At 46.2% G+C, this 17,268-nt stretch overlaps 1 protein-coding gene across 4 annotated transcripts in view; it reads right to left on the reverse strand.

Annotated features, from left to right (window-relative positions):
- Positions 1-17,268, reverse strand: part of NR5A2 (nuclear receptor subfamily 5 group A member 2) — a 302,503-nt gene that overhangs the window by 269,024 nt on the left and 16,211 nt on the right. For 2 of the 4 annotated variants that reach the window (XR_014169294.1, XM_081914909.1), the window contains exons 1-4: positions 14,860-15,010; positions 9,252-9,370; positions 7,396-7,537; positions 1,773-2,422 (exon numbers count right to left, since the gene is read on the reverse strand). Coding sequence is in view for 3 of the 4 variants with exons in the window: in XM_081914909.1 (XP_081771035.1) it covers positions 1,773-2,422; positions 7,396-7,537; positions 9,252-9,370; positions 14,860-14,941 (993 nt within the window). In the remaining variant the exon portion in view is untranslated. Of the gene's footprint in view, positions 1-1,772; positions 2,423-7,395; positions 7,538-9,251; positions 9,371-9,972; positions 10,345-14,859; positions 15,011-17,268 lie in introns of those variants that run through there. The other 2 variants (XM_081914911.1, XM_081914910.1) reach the window with 2 other exon arrangements.

Below are 17,268 nucleotides of genomic sequence, written 5' to 3' on the forward strand. Positions count from 1 at the left end.
TGTTGGAGGTGGTTATTGTGTTGTTGTTTTTATTTTTATTATGTACTTTGTGGTTTTATATTCTGATTTTATCCTGTGAACCACCCTGAGACCTCCTGGTATAAGGTGGTATATAAATTCAAGAATTAATAATAATAATAATTCTGCATCTGTGCAGAACAGCTCTCAGAAGCAGGAATGTTGTGCAAATCAGCAAGAAAACTACATATCGGCAATAAGCAGGAACGACTGCAAGATAAATGCGAACTCATGAGATCAGCCAAGGCCTGCCACAATCTTGCTGCTCTTTTCCGTCCTCCCCCTTGAAATGTGACATACTCCTCAGTAACACTTGTGAATGGAAGACTTTAGAATCAGAGTGAGTCCCCTGCTCCTAGTCCTTTTCCCTAGGGCAGGTTGTGCTATATGTGAACAATATCTGGCAGAAATATTTTCCAACTTCCACTGAAAGTCTCTCAGAAAGAACATTCCACAACTTCTCAGGACACCTGCTTCCACAGGGGAGCGACTGTTGTTTATTGTTGTTTTCTAATCCTCAAAAGAAAGCTGCTTTCCTAGTGTTTAAGCTCCATTGTTCCTAGTCCTATCCTCAGTGAATTGCAAAAATGCCCCCTAAACCCCCTTTCTGGTCTCCTTCAAAACTGCCACCAGCACATCTCACATTATTCCTTCCTTTCTAGGGTTCTGCACTGATTCCACTCCTTCTAAACCAACTGCTGACCACTTCATTAGCTGACCACTTCAGTTCTGTCCCTGACTTCTTATTCTTTTTGCTTATCTATGGGCAGGAACTTGAACAGACCTTTTTCTCTGACACTCTTAAAGATTAAAGGAATGTAACTCTGAGGGCCTTTACACACTAGCAGTTGTGTGTGTGATTGTTTAGTTTTTTTGCACAGTAAATGCACATTTGATACTTGCAAAGCACAGGGTACTCCCCAGTCCTGAAAACATGGCATTCTGGAGTGCTCAAAAGCACAGCATGTCTTCCTCAGATAGCACACCCATTGTTATTTTGATATCTACAAGTTGTTGGAGTATTTTCCTGAGAGGCTCCTGGAGTCTATGCCAACCAGAATAATATTCATTTTATCAGAACTCTACAGAGCCACAGAAACTGAGGCATTTTGGTCCTTTTTGCAACATGTATCCTGCCCTACCCAGGAGTTACTGTGCCCAGTGACTCCCCCATACTTGTTCCATCTGGTCTTATGAATGATTGGCATTAGCTCAAGTGACTGGTTTATACTTTTCTTTCAGCAAGCTTGAAGCCATTCATAGCTCACAACAAACCCTGGGATTCGTAGATACCTTTCTCTCAGTCTTGCTTCTGCTAAGATACCTTACCAGTGGTCTGACATTTTCCTATTTCTCTATTATCACTAGCCCCACAAAACCCCATTATCCCCCTGCTGTTTCTGAGGCGCATGCAAATATGCCAAAGGCCTTCAAAGGGAAAGCATCTTCTATCTCCCACAGCAAACATTCTCTTCCACTCCCACAAGTGTCATACTAGACAGCTGTAGACTCTGCAAGTAGCCCAGAATCTTCTGCTTAAAAATTGTTGATCTGGAAATCTGCAGAATAGAGGTCTGACTTTTTTTATACCTTCTGCTGAAAGGATAACGGATGAGCAGAACAGCTCCACGCTCACAGTTTATACAGTGCCATTTGACCAAAGAGTAGTGAGTGAATGTAAGTCACGCCAAGCAAAACGGCAAACCATATTTCTATTTCATTGTCATGCAATAGAAAACAAATGTGAAGCGTACCTTAAGTTCTCTGAAGAAGATGCTACTCCTGGCCCACTCGACAATTGAGAAGAGGGTTTGGTCAGCCATTTTGCACATAAGCCCAAAGGTATTGAGCTTTTCGTGTTTGCTTCGGTTGGCTTGCTCCTGCTGCAAGTACGCCATGATCTTAGCCTGGACCTGTGGCTCATCTGGCTCACACTTCAAGAGTTCCAGTATCAGGTGAGGAATACTTGCTGGCGAGCTTGTCTGATGATAACCATCCATGTAAGAGTAGCCCATTATCGACTCAGGGGAGCTAGTGTAAGGATCGGGGTACTCAGACTTGATAGCACGGCTCGGAAAGTGACCGTAGGTCTGGTAGCCTTGCAGGCTGCCATGTGGCGGCATTGTCATGCTAATGGGAGAGGTTACGAAGGGGCTTCGGTCATAGTCTGTGGGAGGCAAGGCTGTATGGTTCAGAGGTAGGCCCTTGGAGGCAGAATGGATATTCTGGATCGCAGAGGATATTGTTAGGTCAGTGGGCATTGCTTGAATCACCTGAGTCATGGCTTCCAACTTGAGTCCATTTGCTCGGATGAGAGCTTTCTTCTGCTGCTTCAGTGCCCTGTCCCTCTTGTACATTGGTCCAAACTTGTTTCGACCCCCACGCATCCGGTCAGCTCTCACGGCTGTTGAAAGTGGAGGTGAAAAAATGACGGGCGTTAAATTATGACTGTGAAGTAATTGACAGTATTCAAATTAACTTAGCAATATGGATCTTTTTAGACTATAAATGCCTTGGGAGCAGAGGACCATCTCCTCAAAGGACCATCTTTGTCACCGGAAATACAGGTTGTTCTCCTTGGCATGGAGCCTCTTCCACCAGCTTCTGCTGTGGCACCAGCTGTGAACTTACCTGAACAGAAGTATCCGGGTCTCAGTGATCCATGTAACCCCCAGGTTAGGCCACTGCAGTGCTTTGTACATGGGATTGCTTTTGAAGGCAGTTCGAAAACTGCATCTAGTCCAAATTACAGTGGAGAAGCTGTTAACTCTGACTGGATGTTATGATCACATTAAACCTGTGATCCACCAACTACACTGGCTTTCAGATTGTTTGTGGGTTCAGTTCAAAAATGCTGTGTTTGTTTGTTTTTTACTTTCCAAGCCCTTCACAGCTTGGCTCTGACATCTAAAAAGCTGCTTGTCTCCACACACTAATATTTTCAACAGAGGCTCTTCTTCAGGTCTCTCCACCTATCTTAATAACATTTTTGGGTCACGCTGAAACCTTTTTGTTATCCAAAGCTTACTAATCTTCTGTACTTTAGTGTTGGGCTGATTTATTCTGCTGATTGCTTTAATGCTGCTGTTTTATTCTGTGGTGTTTTAATGTTTTCCTTTCAATTTGCTTTATCATAATTCTAACTTTTGGTAAGCTGCCCTAGGAATCTGCAATTTTTAAAAAATCTCCGTCAGCCCATAGAGAGGATGCTGTTTTGAGGCACTTAACTAAATTCTCAAAGCCTTTGGGTTCCATGCTGTTTGAAATGTTTGTGGGGTGGGTGAAGGAATAACAGCTGTAATACTGTTAACAGTGTTTTGTTTGGGTTTAGCCATTCTAAGAACACTTTTGAGTCTCCCTGCACCCCTAGCTTCTGGAAATGCCTCCCCAGATAGGCTATATATGTCCAAATAGTCAGGTGTCACCCACCCCAGAGATGAGCTGATCCTGCAATTGCTGAAGCCATTCAACTTGTAACAGAATTTGGATGGGAAAGAAGTCAAGGAAACCCAGTCCAACAGTTGCCTTGGGGAACGTAGCGGTGGTCTCTGCCACAGCATATTTTGAAAGCAGCAGCGAGAGGGTCTCACCATCCCTGCCCTTCCCAATGGCAATTAGATAGCAAGAAAGGCCTCTGACAGCTTGGTGACATGCTGAGATGGCTGGAGGTTACGTTCCTAAGCTTTTATCTTAAGGATTAGTGGTCCATTAAAAATGTATTAGAAGTCCTAGGTACACAGAGGACTATACATTATCATAAAGGCGTTAACAATTAATGATTCCAGCCTAAACTGTAATTTATGAACTAGAATTTAAGTCCATGTATCACAGTCACGGAAACATGTATATAAATGTCACATGCATTTACAATTATGAGGACATGCATTTCTTCTTCCCGTTCTGCTGATAACAAAAGGGAAGTTGGCTTATGATACAAGAGCAGAAGGATGGCAAGGTAGTTTTAAAAATAATAATAATAATAAAGCATCAACTGTCTCTGACTGCAGGCAACTAAAACTGCATCCCTGATTTAGAAGGTTTATTAACTGGCTGCAATGGTGTGCCATTTTTATACAAATTGTTCCAATGTGCTGCGACATGCAACACCATTAGCCAGTTTCTGATTGCTGTACTTTTGTAAGATCAGAAGCACTGATCCTGCCCGGGAACAAGGCTCTCCCTGTGTATGCATGTGTGTGCTTTCAGGGGTACCACAGGTAAACTGCACAGTGCCAACTGAACTATGTAGCAATGTGATAGGCATATATGTAAAGGGAAGATTTGATGGGGAATTGACATCCAAGTCTATGCACAACATTTTGGGTGAGCGCAGGGAGTTTTCAGGCTTCCGTCCCTGCTATGGCTTTTTGTGGCTCCTAAAAACAGTAATATTGAAGGTGGAGAGCCTTCCAAGAAACATTCAATAGAGAGGCTACAGCCAGAACAAAAAAATGGGATGTTTCCCCATATATACACGGAAATGCTTTGTGCACAGGCATAATAGAATTGCAGCCATTATTTTTAACACTACTCTAGTGGTGTCAAAGAATTGCAAATGTCTGCTGATATTAAAACAGACGAATGGTTACATTTAAAAAAAAATCTAGCCAGTACTAAAAATACTATTATTTATTAATTTGTAAACCACCTTTTTGCACTTGCATCAAAGCAATTTACATGCATACCATAAAAGAGCCGAACATAGATTTTTTCTAAAAAGGAAACACTCACACCACAATATAGGTTCACAAATGAAATGAACACCTACGGCAGAGACTTTTTCACCAAGCTGAAAAAAACTTGTTGAGACAATGTTTTCATTTGTTTCTGGAAAGTACGGACAGTGGGTGCCTGTTGTCTCTCAGGGGCACATGCTAAGGTTACCAGATTTCTTTCAATGAATCCGGGGACACTTTTCAACTTCAATGAATTTTGTATGGGGATTGAGTTGTAAATCCGTGGACTGTCCCTGGGAAACGGGGATGTCTGGTAACTTTAGCATATGCAGCGAAACCCCACCAAGTAACCATAGTTGTTGTTTTGACATTATTCCCTCATGAGGTATTCCCTCATAGTACTGTTATGGGAGGGGAATATTTTAGGAGAAAATTGGCAGTGTGGTGCTTCATCCTGCCCCTGACATCTGATTTTCCTTTGCAAATCCATTAAATACTTCTCTCTCCAGCTGAGCTGAGAAACAGGATTCAAGTCTACCTGTGGGGGGTAGCAAAGGAATATTTGATTGGGGATGGCTTGGGCATCCTTTATTCATGTCCACCTATTGCTCCTCTAATAATGTTATATCTTGCAAAATGCAGATTATGAGCATGTATTTGGCAAGATTACTTCTATTACCTCTACCATGTTATATTCTGTGGACCATATTCTGCAGTCCCCTAGACTGCAACAAACATAGGCTTAACTGCCTGTTATGCAGAAGTATTCTGGAACAAGTGGTTTGTGGACTACACTTTGTAAGCGGTACGTTGGGACATATTGGAAATCTGTGTGCACAAAAATAAGGCTGACTACTAATGGAAGGAAGTTTGCTTATTACTTGTGTTTAAGTGAGTAACTGATGAATTGTTCATATTGTGAAAGCACCAAAGGTGCCTTTCTGTGGTACTGAAGGAAGTGTAGGATACCATCCTGTTTAGCAATCAGAAGGTACCCCTCATTTTAAGCATGACAAATATTTCACATTCATGCTGGAACCAAAATAGCTTCAAAAATAAACAAGTCTGCCTCAACTGTCAGACCCACTGATTAAAATTAGTCACCGCAAATTAATAAACTCTTAGGTTACTAATGCCAGTTAAAGTTTAGAAGTATTAAAATGCAGTAATTATGCCTAGCCCATTTTTAAAATCTTGGCAAAATCGTATACAGTCAAATCTCATGCAAGTCCCATTCTCCATGCTAACAGTGCAGTCATGTACATGTCTACTCAGAAGTAAATTCCACTGAGCTTAATCATGCTTTTTCCCAGGTAGGATTGCAGGCTAAGGATGTCCAGGATTTCACCGTTAAAAAGCTGTGAAGTGGAACACTGAATACATTCTACATTCAGAATCAACCTTGAAATCAGTCGCAAATAAAATAAAATTCTAGCAATCATATATCTAAATTATAATACATAGGGCCAGAGTTTTCTGCCATTTTGAATCCCATTTTTTGATATTTGAAACACTGCAAACCAATAAAAATTTCATGTAGCATTTGCTTCAAATTAGCAATCGCTATGACCTGAGACGTAACCAAGTAGATCATCATAAAATCATAATATAATATGGCAAAAGTGTTATCATCTCAATATCCATTGTTAAACTCAACTGAATTCCTTTTTGGGGCCAAACCTTATAAAGTGCTATCACAACTTTGAGACAGCAACATCCATGGCCACTTAAAAAAAGAAGAACCCAAAATTTCTGTTTAAGCTAACATTTGGTTCTGAAGTAAAATGAATTTTCCAGACCTTTGAATGGTAATTTGCTATGAGTAAAAGAATGCAGCATGATGCAATTCTTATCTTGCATTTGTGACTTGTTAAAATAGATATGAACTCAAACTTACTAGTAATTTAGAAAGGGGAAGAGACAGCTGTCTTTCCTAATGTTGAATCCTATCATTTCAGTGAACTATTAAAATATACTATAGTTGTATAGCATACAACTATACCAGGAAAATCTTAAATCCAATCCAAAATATTTTATACTTCCTCACATTTATTGACTTCTATTGCAAAGCAAAGTAAAACAAAAGTAGGGTCCCTTTCTATTGAATGCTAGTCATACTTTCAATGATTATTTAGTTAATGATTCGCTCAGTTGCACAACCTGTCCATGCAAGGAATTCCATTGATAACTAAGAATGACCAATTGTGCAGGAGAAAAATGCCCAGTATACGAGACCTCTAATGATGTGCTTTTAAAACTCTCCGATATGGCTAGAAATCTTGCTGTGGGAACTGTTAACAAACTCTCCCTAAATAATTTATGATATCTACTCTCATTTAATTCTGTTTGCTTAAACGAATGAATGTTATTTGTTCTTGTATTTACTGTTAGCTTGAATACTCAAACATTCTTATGGTCTGCTGTAACTGTAAAGTTGTATGTACTTACGAGTTGCCATTTCTAATGCATACATTTAAACCACCTTCCCAGCACAATAGCTACTGTACATAAGTTATAGGGGAGTCCTTTAAAAACAAAAGTTGCATGCAGGGAGCCACAAGCATCAATAGTTTTGATCAGCTATAAAGACATGAATCTTGGAATAGTCCAGAATGACAGAAACGCAGCAACTGTAAATATGTTGCAGAGCAGTTACATATTATGTGTTTTACAAATATGCAGGAACAACTCTTTGCCTTACCTTCCAACTTCATCCCGACACTTAGACATTTTTGAAACCGACAGTAAGGGCAGCGCTTCCTTTGAGTTTTGTCAATCTGGCAGCTTTGATTTTCTATGCATGTGTACCTTTTATTGTTCTGGACTGTTCGTTTAAAGAACCCCTGTAAAACAGAGACAAAACGTTCACCTGTTTTGCATGGACAGGTGGGGTGCTGGGGTTTATGCCATATTCCGAAAACCTTCACCAAACTCACTTCTCTATCGTCATTATGCCAACTGAGCACTTATGAAGCAGCAGGCTTGATTCCATATTTCTTCATGTCGTCTCTTCGAGGAAACTCACTTAGGCCACAGACAGAAGTTTTCTGGGGCTAGTCTGCATTAGTATTGATTTATAACAGACTTCAGTGAGCCTTCCTTACTGCATCCCTAGCAATCCTCCACAGTTTCCGAAAAAGTCTTATAATTTTATGGTATGAATTAAAATTATGTTTGAATTGGTATTTTTGAGTGATTTGATGCAGAATTTTAAAAAGCCTGTTCACCCAGTACAAGAGAGATGTGTTGTCTGCACCCATCTCTTCCACAAAGCTTTGGGCTTAACCCCTCATCTCTCAACTTCCACTGAGGCAAAGCCTAACTGCTTGCAAAATACATTTTCTTCTATCTGTTACCTTCACTGATGCCTTCCTTGTCTCCCCTGGTTTATTATTCTTGCCCTTATTGCCCACTTCTCCCACTGTTTTCCAATTGTATAAATTTAGAGTGTAAGCTTACTGGGGCAGAGACCTTCCGTTGGGACTATATAAACTACAACAGCTACTAATGAGGTCGGGAAAGCCATGTGCTATACTATAATTGGGTAGTCTAATAATTAGGATCATTTACAGTAATATAAAAAAAAATACATATTGGGCATTTAAGCTGCAACCCTATGCACACTTTCTTGAGGAGTGTAGTGTGGTTGCAATCTGTGGGACTTCCTTCTCAGCAGACATGCATAGGACTGTACCGTTAATCCCTGAAGTTAGTGGGACATATCTTCATGTTATAGTCCCAAAATTACATGTGTCTATCAGCCAGCAAAATTATTGTAAGCTATGTTGCTTTGTACAAGGATACAGGGAACTAAACAGTCTTAAGTTCCATATTACTAGAACATTATACGATTCTTTTACCATCGCCTTTTACAGCTGTCCAGTTATTTATTTCAGATCAAATTATGTGGTTGACTTTAATAGCTGGCTTCATGGGATCAGCCGATAATTCTGAACCCTATGCGAATATTGTGTATTAAAATGAAATACACATGCAAAAATATTCATCGTGATATATGAGGTTTTCAAAAAACAACCATTTAATTGATTTCCACTTGATCACCCTCCAAATGAATACTGACATAAAATATTGTTTGTGTGTGTAAGCATAAAAAGTATGACAACAGAAATTTACATTTTCATCCTGAAAGATGAAAAACTTGAAACTATTGCCTTCAATACTGCAGCCCTGAAATTTATCAAGAACAAGATACAGGAACAATAATACTCAATGTATATAAATCAACTAAAATCAATATTGAGGACAGCTGGGAACGAAAGCTCCTCTACAACTACATCACTTCACGACAACCAAATATTTAAAGGCAGTAAATATAGCCACACTGTATACAGAATACCCTATCGAGTTCTTACCGTTGACTAAAAAAGGGAAATATTTCCTGCTCTTCACAAAACTTCTTCCAAAAAGAAACTTTACTTAAATTCACAATATTCTGTCGTCCCCATCAAAAGAAACAGGAATAGCAATTACCAAGCCTTTTCTCGATAAAGTTATCAATCCCCTTCCCTTTCCATAAAAAAGAAAAATATACGAAACCTTGCAGCTTTCACAGGTAAGGAGTCCATAGTGATACCCAGAGACTTTATCTCCACACACTGGACACAGTTCTTCAAGATCTTCATCATACGAGTAATTCACCATTTTAAATTGAGACACTGGAAAATAAAGAAAGTAATACCCCATGAGAATGTATGCAAATATCCCCATCACCTCAACTTACATCCATTGTTACTTTTGAGACTAGGAAACAATTCCTGGACATTCCTCCTCTTTAAACAGCCAAAGTCATAAAGTTGTGGTTTTTTTAATCAATTAATAAATAATCAACAGCAACACCAAACATTTTAATTAGTGACCAATAACTTTTCTTCCCACATTTCATTTAGGAGAATTAAGTCTGCCAAGCCACCCACAGCCAGCATTCTTGACAGTACTTTGCTTAGTTTACCTTTCCCAGTCCAACAACCTCATCCCCAAAATCATTTGACTTCAAGCTGGATCCTAGGCATGTTTACTTGCAAGTAAGTCCCATTAAGCCCAAAGCAGCTCACTTCCAAGTTCACTGGGCAGTAGCCTTAGGCTTTCTTCAATTTAAGATTAGGAGATTCCCTGCACCCACCCCAAAGAAAATTTTTAAAATGTGCATTTCATTTGAAAAACGTAAAAAAGCAAAAGTCCCCATATTTTTAATGAGAGAGAAGCTTTTGTTGCATTCCCCGAAGTTCTGTGTTGCAGCAGCCAACTTTTTAATATTTACCTAACCTCCAATTCAGCCGTATAAAGCCAATTGCTCCGAGTTGAAAATCAATTTCTTAAAATGAATCAATTTCTTCAAAAATGAAAAAGGGGAGCTATAAAATCTTATTCCGCTAAAACTTGTCTAAATCCGTTCCTCGGACCAGAAGTTCTTCTTTTCTGCCTAATTCGACCTGAGCAAGGCAAACTCCTCCAGCTTTTGAAAGGGTCCGATCCCGCTGCGTGCCGAGTTGTTAGCTTCCAAACTCTTGCAAAGGCTGGCAACTAAAACAAGAAATAAAGTTCTTCAACAGGCAGGCCCGCCCACCTTCTTCGGATCTTCTTGCTCGGGGGCCAAGAGAAAGACTTTCAAGGAAATGCTCCGATCCTCAGAGTTAGCCCAAAGAGGAAAGCCCAGCGCGTTGGGGCGAGAGGCTCACCGAGTGAGCCAAATTCCTGCAAAAGGGTGGAGAGAAAGGGCGAGTGTCCCACCGGCTCAGGGGGAAAAGAAAGATGCCTGCAACACGAACAGGAAGATCTGCCGGTCTCCTGAGTCTTTATCCCTCGCCCCCCACAAAGCACTCCCTGGGTGTCTTGAAGGAAACTCTTTGCCTGTGGAAGCAGAAACCCCAACGAAAAGGCTGGAGCGGGGTGATGCTGCGGGTGGGAGGCTACAGGGGCTGGGACGTCGCGAAGGTGGGTGGGGTGGTGGGAAAGCGATGCATCTACCCCACCCCAACCCCCAAAAAGAGCCCAGTCAGCAGATCGACTCTAAACAGAACCCCCGATCCCCTCTGTTGACGCCGCTGTGCGCGCCTTGCGCCTCTGCTCGCTGCGCTCTCTTTGGCGCAGCAGCTGGAGGCGGATCAGAGTCCCAGGAAGGTGTTTGAATAAATGATAGATGCACGGACGGGAGACGGAAGCAGGGCTGAATGGAAGGAAGATTCAAAGAGGGTTGATTTTTTAAAATTATTATTAGGTGATCGAGTCAAGCCGAGCGATTCAAGGCGTTCCTTACAACTTTTCGCAATGTACGCGGGCATGAACTGGGTCTGGCGAGCGTGGCGCACGGGAAAGCGCAGGGCCTTTGGAGAAGGAGACTTCTCCAGCAGGGAAAAGCTTGGTCAGAGAAGAAACGAAGCAGCCCCGGTTCCCTCTCCACCGCTCCGCCAGCCTCTTCGGGGATCAGAAGGTGGGAAGCGAAATTAACAAGGCGAGGAGAGAGGGAACCAGGGAGGAGGCGGAGAGAGAGCTCAGGAGCTCTCCGGGCGACTTCAGGGCCTGCGGCCTGAAGGAAAGCGGGGCCGCCGGCTGCCTGTTTCGGAAAGAAAAGGGGCACATGTACAAAGCTGGAAGCGCCACACTGCTCCGCATTCAAACGCATTCCGCATTACCGGGAAGGTGCAAAAGGGAGAGTCCTTAAAATAAATGACAGCCTTGTTTTGCTTTGTTGGTTTTTGTTTTACTGAATTCTGGGACTGGATTGGGGTCTTTCTAACGCGGTGGCAGCCCCTCCTTTACACAGGCACACCTCTCCTAGCCCCACACTTTTGCAGTTAAGTTTCTGCGTGTTCTAAAAACACTTAGAAAGTGTTGCGCGGCCCCAATATTGTGCATTCACTGAGAAGAGGGAAAAAATAACTTAATAAAGCAGTTTTCTAACTTCTGCACTTTGGGCATCTCTTTGCTGTGCTCTGCACACACGCATACAAACCCCCGTTCACATAATGCTACAGCTACATTGCTTTGGTGGTGATATGGGATGGAGGGATGCGGGCCTTAGCCTGCTGTAAGTAGAGAGGGACCTACTTGGAAATGAAAAACAAACAAGGCCACGAGGGGTTTGCTTCCTTGACCTGTCCTGCGTGGCAGCTGCGGAGGGAGGCACACAGTCATGTCTGGCAACTTCCTAGCTCAGAAGCAAGTCCCACTCCATAAGTGGGGGTAAACAGGCAGAGAGTTCATTTCCTATCCTACCCCCAAGTTTGCGCGTTTCACATCTCTAGGACTCTCTGCGCTTTCTGCCTCCTGCCAGCGTCAACTCTTGGAACGACCCAGGTCCCATTTAAACCGAAATAAATGGATCCCCCCCGAAATCTCCGGGAATCGAGTTTGCAGAGGCGAAGGAGATCCCCGCTGGCATCACCTAGAGTTTCGCCGACTGCCAGGCGCGTGAACAGGCTTTTCCAACTAATGCAATTGCAGTACTTGGTAAAGTAATTCCAGATAACATGATGTGCTTAGGAGCCGCACGCCCGTGTCTGTGGGGTTTGACAACCGCCAGCTTTGAACAACGTTAACTTGGAAGACCTGGTTTTAAAAGTACCCAACTCCCTGTAAGTCAAAGCAGTGCCCTTAAGATCGCAGCCTGGCGCTTCCCGTCCTCAAGCGTGTTCAGCTGGAAGGAAATTCCATGGAAAACAATTGACTGGTCAGTCTGCAATCCTAGATACCAGGGAAGAAGCCCCCCACCAATGGGGTGGGGGTCAATGGGACTAATTTCTGACTAGGCATGGAGAGGGCTGCGGTGTCAACAGTGCAATCCTGACCATGTTTACTCGGAAGCAGATGCTCCTATGGAGTTCAATGCCCCCCTAGTGCTTAGGTTTGCAGCCTTCTCAACCCCTAAAATATCACTCTCCTCCTAGACATCCTCTGGGAGGCTTGTTCAAGTGGTTCTCAAAACCGATCTGTGAAGTCACTAAGATGTATTTGTGGCAGTAATTTTTATTCCGTTTGTGTAACCAGTGCACCCACCCACCCACCCACCAATGAGCCCCCCAGGCGCATGGAGAACAGGCATCTGCACTGGGACAAGCCTGTACTAGTTCCCCAGAGGACACCCCCCATCCTCACTCCACTTTCCCTTCCCCCACTTGACTGAAGAGGATGCTAGATATAGAGCAGCTGTTAAGTCTTATTGGGAAAACCTAGGAGACCTCTTCACCCAACTATCTCCCCCTCAAAAAAAAAAAAAAAAACCCTCTCTGCTTCCCTGATCCCTCTTTCATCTCCCCAACTCTGAAGACACCCACACTGGAAACTCTATTCGCAAAGCACCCCCCCTTCCAGAACCAGCCGACCCTTTCAGAAACTTGAAGCCCTCTTGCCCTCCGAGAAGCGCCAAGCGCTCCCAAACTCTGTTGAGCCTCAGGCGCTGAATTGCAGCCGGGCAGGACGCTGAACCAAACGGTTCCCGCGCGCTCCTCCTCGGTGAGTCTGTGCTTCCAATCTGGCACCACTACGCGCCAACGACGTGGAAAGAAAACCTCGTTTTTAGCCCGGCAGCAGGCAAGGTCCGAAGTCACCGGGGACGGACGGGTCGTGGGGGAAAAGAGACCCTCGGATCGGTCTCCCCATTGCAGAGAAGGGCACTCCGGTTCCTGCTGGTGGGAGTTTGCTAGAGAGGAAAGCCCCTCAGGAAACAAGGCTCTAGAGACAGGAAACAGCTCTCCGCTGCAATCCTGCCCCGCTCTCTCCGGGAATCGCAGCCCACTGAGATCTATAGGAGCTGGAATGAGATGAGCAGGCTAGAATAAATGAGCTCCCTTCTGACCACCAGGCTGACCTTGTCAGTTTCAAGTTCAGCCAGAGACTAAAGCAGCAAAAAGGAGAATCCGCAGGTTCCCTTGTCCAGAGCTGTGCACGTCTCCTCTGATCCTGGGCAGGGACGGGCAGGCAGGGGGTCTCTACCACCTTGGTTCCCCATTGAAAGGTCTCCAGCCCTCTCAACTGGCTGCCTCACTGAAAGGCTGTATGTACGATGCTGCCTCCTCCTGATTCTGTCATTAGCGCGGCTCACCCTCTGCTACGGAAAAGTGCATGTGTGTACTCGTGTTTAAAAAAACTTCCCATCGTCGTCGCCAAAACCTGTCCAGATACTCTCCCTAAGCTGAAGAACCAACCGCACACGTGTTTCACCTTTTTACTTGCAAAGCAAAAAGACTTATTCCCAAGTTTAAGGGCACAAGCGTCCCGTGATTTCCGGGTAGAAGTTTACAAATTCCCGCCTGCCTTCCAGTCTCCCCCCCCCCCCGCCCCGGCCCCAGGGCAACACCGTAAACCATACCAAAACCGGCCGATCCTTTTAATGGGTCAACTTCTGCGTTTGGCGAAAACAAGCTTTTGGACCCAAAACTATGCTGGGGGGGGGGGGAGTCGGATAAAGAAATAAAGTTTCCGCGCGGATTGCGCCTGACGAGGATTCCCGTGTTACTTGAAAGCCAGCATCCCAACAAAAGTTGATCCCGTTCTTTTCCATCAGAAACTCTTTAAACGCCCTCCGCTTTAAATGTCCCACCTCTTACTCTGCAACTTTCAAATTCGCTGCGGGACCCTCGCTGGCCACCGGTGCGGTGCTCACTGACTGGGGAGCAGGGCCCTGCAAGTGAGCGAGACTTGCTTCCGAGTAAAACGCGCGTGCGCTCGGGCAACCCGCTCGCCACCAGCTGCCCTACCAATTCTCACGGGGGCCTTCCCGGTGCCCCTCTTGCTCCACCCAAAGAGGGTGCGCGTGTCCCTGCCAGCCAGCCAGCCAGCCAGCCGGGCAGCGTTTACTTGGGAGTAAGTGCCCAGCTTCCCAGGTCCGACCCGACTCTCCGAACGGTTTCCACCCGAGAAAAAAAAAAGTGCGCTCGCCCTCGCCGGCGAAGCGCGCGCGGAAGCAGCACTACCCGGCCGCGCGTGGGCTTCGGAGTCCACCCCGCTTGGGAACCAACGCGCTCCAAAACCCGCAAAGCCTTGAAGTTACCGGAGGGGAGGAGACTGCAGGGAGCCCTCCCGGCGCGGAGGGGGAGAGGAGGCGCTCGGTTCGGTTTCCGAGCGCCGGCTTCTTTGCTCGCCCGCTTTCCTGCCCGGGCAGCGCACCCACCCACCCGCTCGCCCGCCTCTCGGCGCGCCCGGAGCTTACCTTGCATGTTTTCCGGCATCTGCCCACGCTCCGCATTCGCCCGGGCGAGTCCCAAGGCTTCCGTCTCCACTTTGGGCAGCATGACAAAGCGGCAGCCGCGGGCCGGTCGGGGCAGCGCTGCCTGCGCGTCCGTGGCACGGCGGCACCGGGACGCGGCGGCAGCACCGGAGCGCGGAGAGGCGGAGGCGGCGGCGACGGCGGCGGCTGCTCTCGGCTGCGCTCCTCTCCTCCTGCTCGCTGCCGGACGCCGAGCCGGGTGGGCTGGAGCCTGCGCGCACTGCGAGCGCCCGGATCCCCCGCTCGGGAATGAGGCGCCCGCGCTGCCTCGCTCGGGGTCGGGCTTGGGACGGGGGGAGGGAGGGAAGGCGAGGGGGCGGGAAGGTCAACCTGCTCAGCGGAGTCCCGTCCCCCCCCACACGCTCGCACGGTCCACCTCTCCCCCCCAAAAACCAAACACCTCCTTTCCGCGCACTGGGGGGGGGGAGTCGCCAACTTCCAAGTGTCCCTACTCCGGAGTCACTTAGATTCCGAGGAGCCGCCCAACTCCACTTTGTACCGAGGAAAGAGGCTCTTCCCAGAGGAGGAAAGGGAAGGAGGGGGGAGAGCTGGCGTGTGAATGTGAGCGTTTGGGTGTAACGGGGGGGGGGGGGAGGAAACGGGGGCAGACGCTGCCGGTTCAGCCAATGAGGAAGAAGCCCAGACAGTTCTTCCGACCCCCTCTCCCACTCCTCTTTTGCATCCTCCTCCTCCTATTCCACCACCACCACCCCGGTAAGGTTGACATTCATGCTCCTTCCTGCGGTGGGGGGAGGGGATTAGGGCCTGACACATTTGATCACAGTGACTCCGAGTTGCTCTTTTCCATTGTAAAGAAAGAAATGTCCCGGAGGCTGCAATTCCGCTTCCCTGGTGCTTCCCCCGGGCTGTCAGAGGTGCAGACAACTCATCTGTTTGGCTAATGTTCTTGCTCCGGGCTTTGCGATCTCCAGAGGCAGCTATGGTGGCGCTCACTTCGTCCAGCGCAGCGGGACTGACTTCCGAGTAAACAGGCACAGGCGGCCGTGCGCCAGGCACTTCTGGGGAAGGCGATGTAACCCACCTCCAGGGGACCGGGTGGGAAAGGGGAAGCAAGAGGAGGCGCTTAGGACAGAAACGGACTGTGCCGTGATTGAAAGGCTTTTACCCCGGGGTAAATGCCACGAGATACAGGCGCTTGTGGCAGCGTGTTTGTAGTTGATCTTGATCTTGCCTGCTTCGTTCTGCATGAACCCCCGAGACTTTGCGCTCTGTCTCTAGCCAGACCCGCAGCTCGCTCGCTCTCGCTCTCCCTCCGCGCGCCCCGCTTATAAGTTGCAACTCTTTATGCGCGTGGCAGCTCGAGATCCCAAAGGGCCCCGTCACCGTTATGTCCCCTGAGATGCTGCGAAGTAATCTTAAAGGTTTTGCAAATAGATCCCCCCCCCCCACATCCTTCCCCTACTGCTTACGTTTCCCTGAATTAGACCGGGGAGATGGGTCCTTGCCCTTCCCACTACTGCCGCCCTGTCACAAACATTAATTAAACGTCGAACAAAACAATAAATGAATAGGGCACGATCCGGCCAAAATGAAGCACATTTACTTCCCGCGAAAGAGATCTTAAGCACGTGCTTATTAAGGCTTCCATCCGCGGGAGTTAAGTGGGCTGAAGTTGAGGTGGATCGGGCGCGCGCCTCACGCCTTCATAAAACAACAACCACCACCACCCCAAGGCGAACTCGGAACTGAGCCACGCCGAGGCTTGAGACATATACTGTACGCATCTCTTCGAATCCTCCAAGTCACCAGCGAACATACGATGCGCCTGTTGTTTTAAGTGACACGTTTCCCAGCCGGGTTCGTGAGCGCGTTAACTGCGTTTTCATTTTGGTGAGCAGAATCCTCCACTCTCTCAGCCCGTTTAGGGGGGATGTTGCGGCGCCCCGATCCGCATCTGTTAGGACTGGCAATGGCTATTGTTTTTTTCAACTGTATTAATCAAGATTTCACCTGCTGTTTCCTGCTCGGTGCCAAGCTGGAGAACGGGCAGGAAGACCTCGTTGCACCTCAGTTAGAAACGCAAACCCATTTCCAGGGCTGTAAAAATGAATGTTTTCTGTCCTTCTCTTAATAACAACCACAACCACAACAAAAACCATCCGTTCTAGCGTTTAGGTTTAATTAAAAGTTCTACGGATTTTAGGAAACGCATTAAAAATTCCGCTGATTTTGGGGGACGATTAATCAGGTGATGGTGAAGGAGCGTCCTGAAGAAACAGGACGGCACTCTTTATTTGGGTGCTATTGGTTCTCCAGTTTTCTTACACCATCACCAAATTAAAACCTCGAAATCCCGATCCTCAGTTTTATCTAAGCGGCATTAAGACCTTT

The sequence above is a fragment of the Podarcis melisellensis genome (genome assembly GCF_964234715.1).
Source record: "Podarcis melisellensis genome assembly, chromosome: 6".
Lineage (NCBI taxonomy): Eukaryota > Metazoa > Chordata > Lepidosauria > Squamata > Lacertidae > Podarcis > Podarcis melisellensis.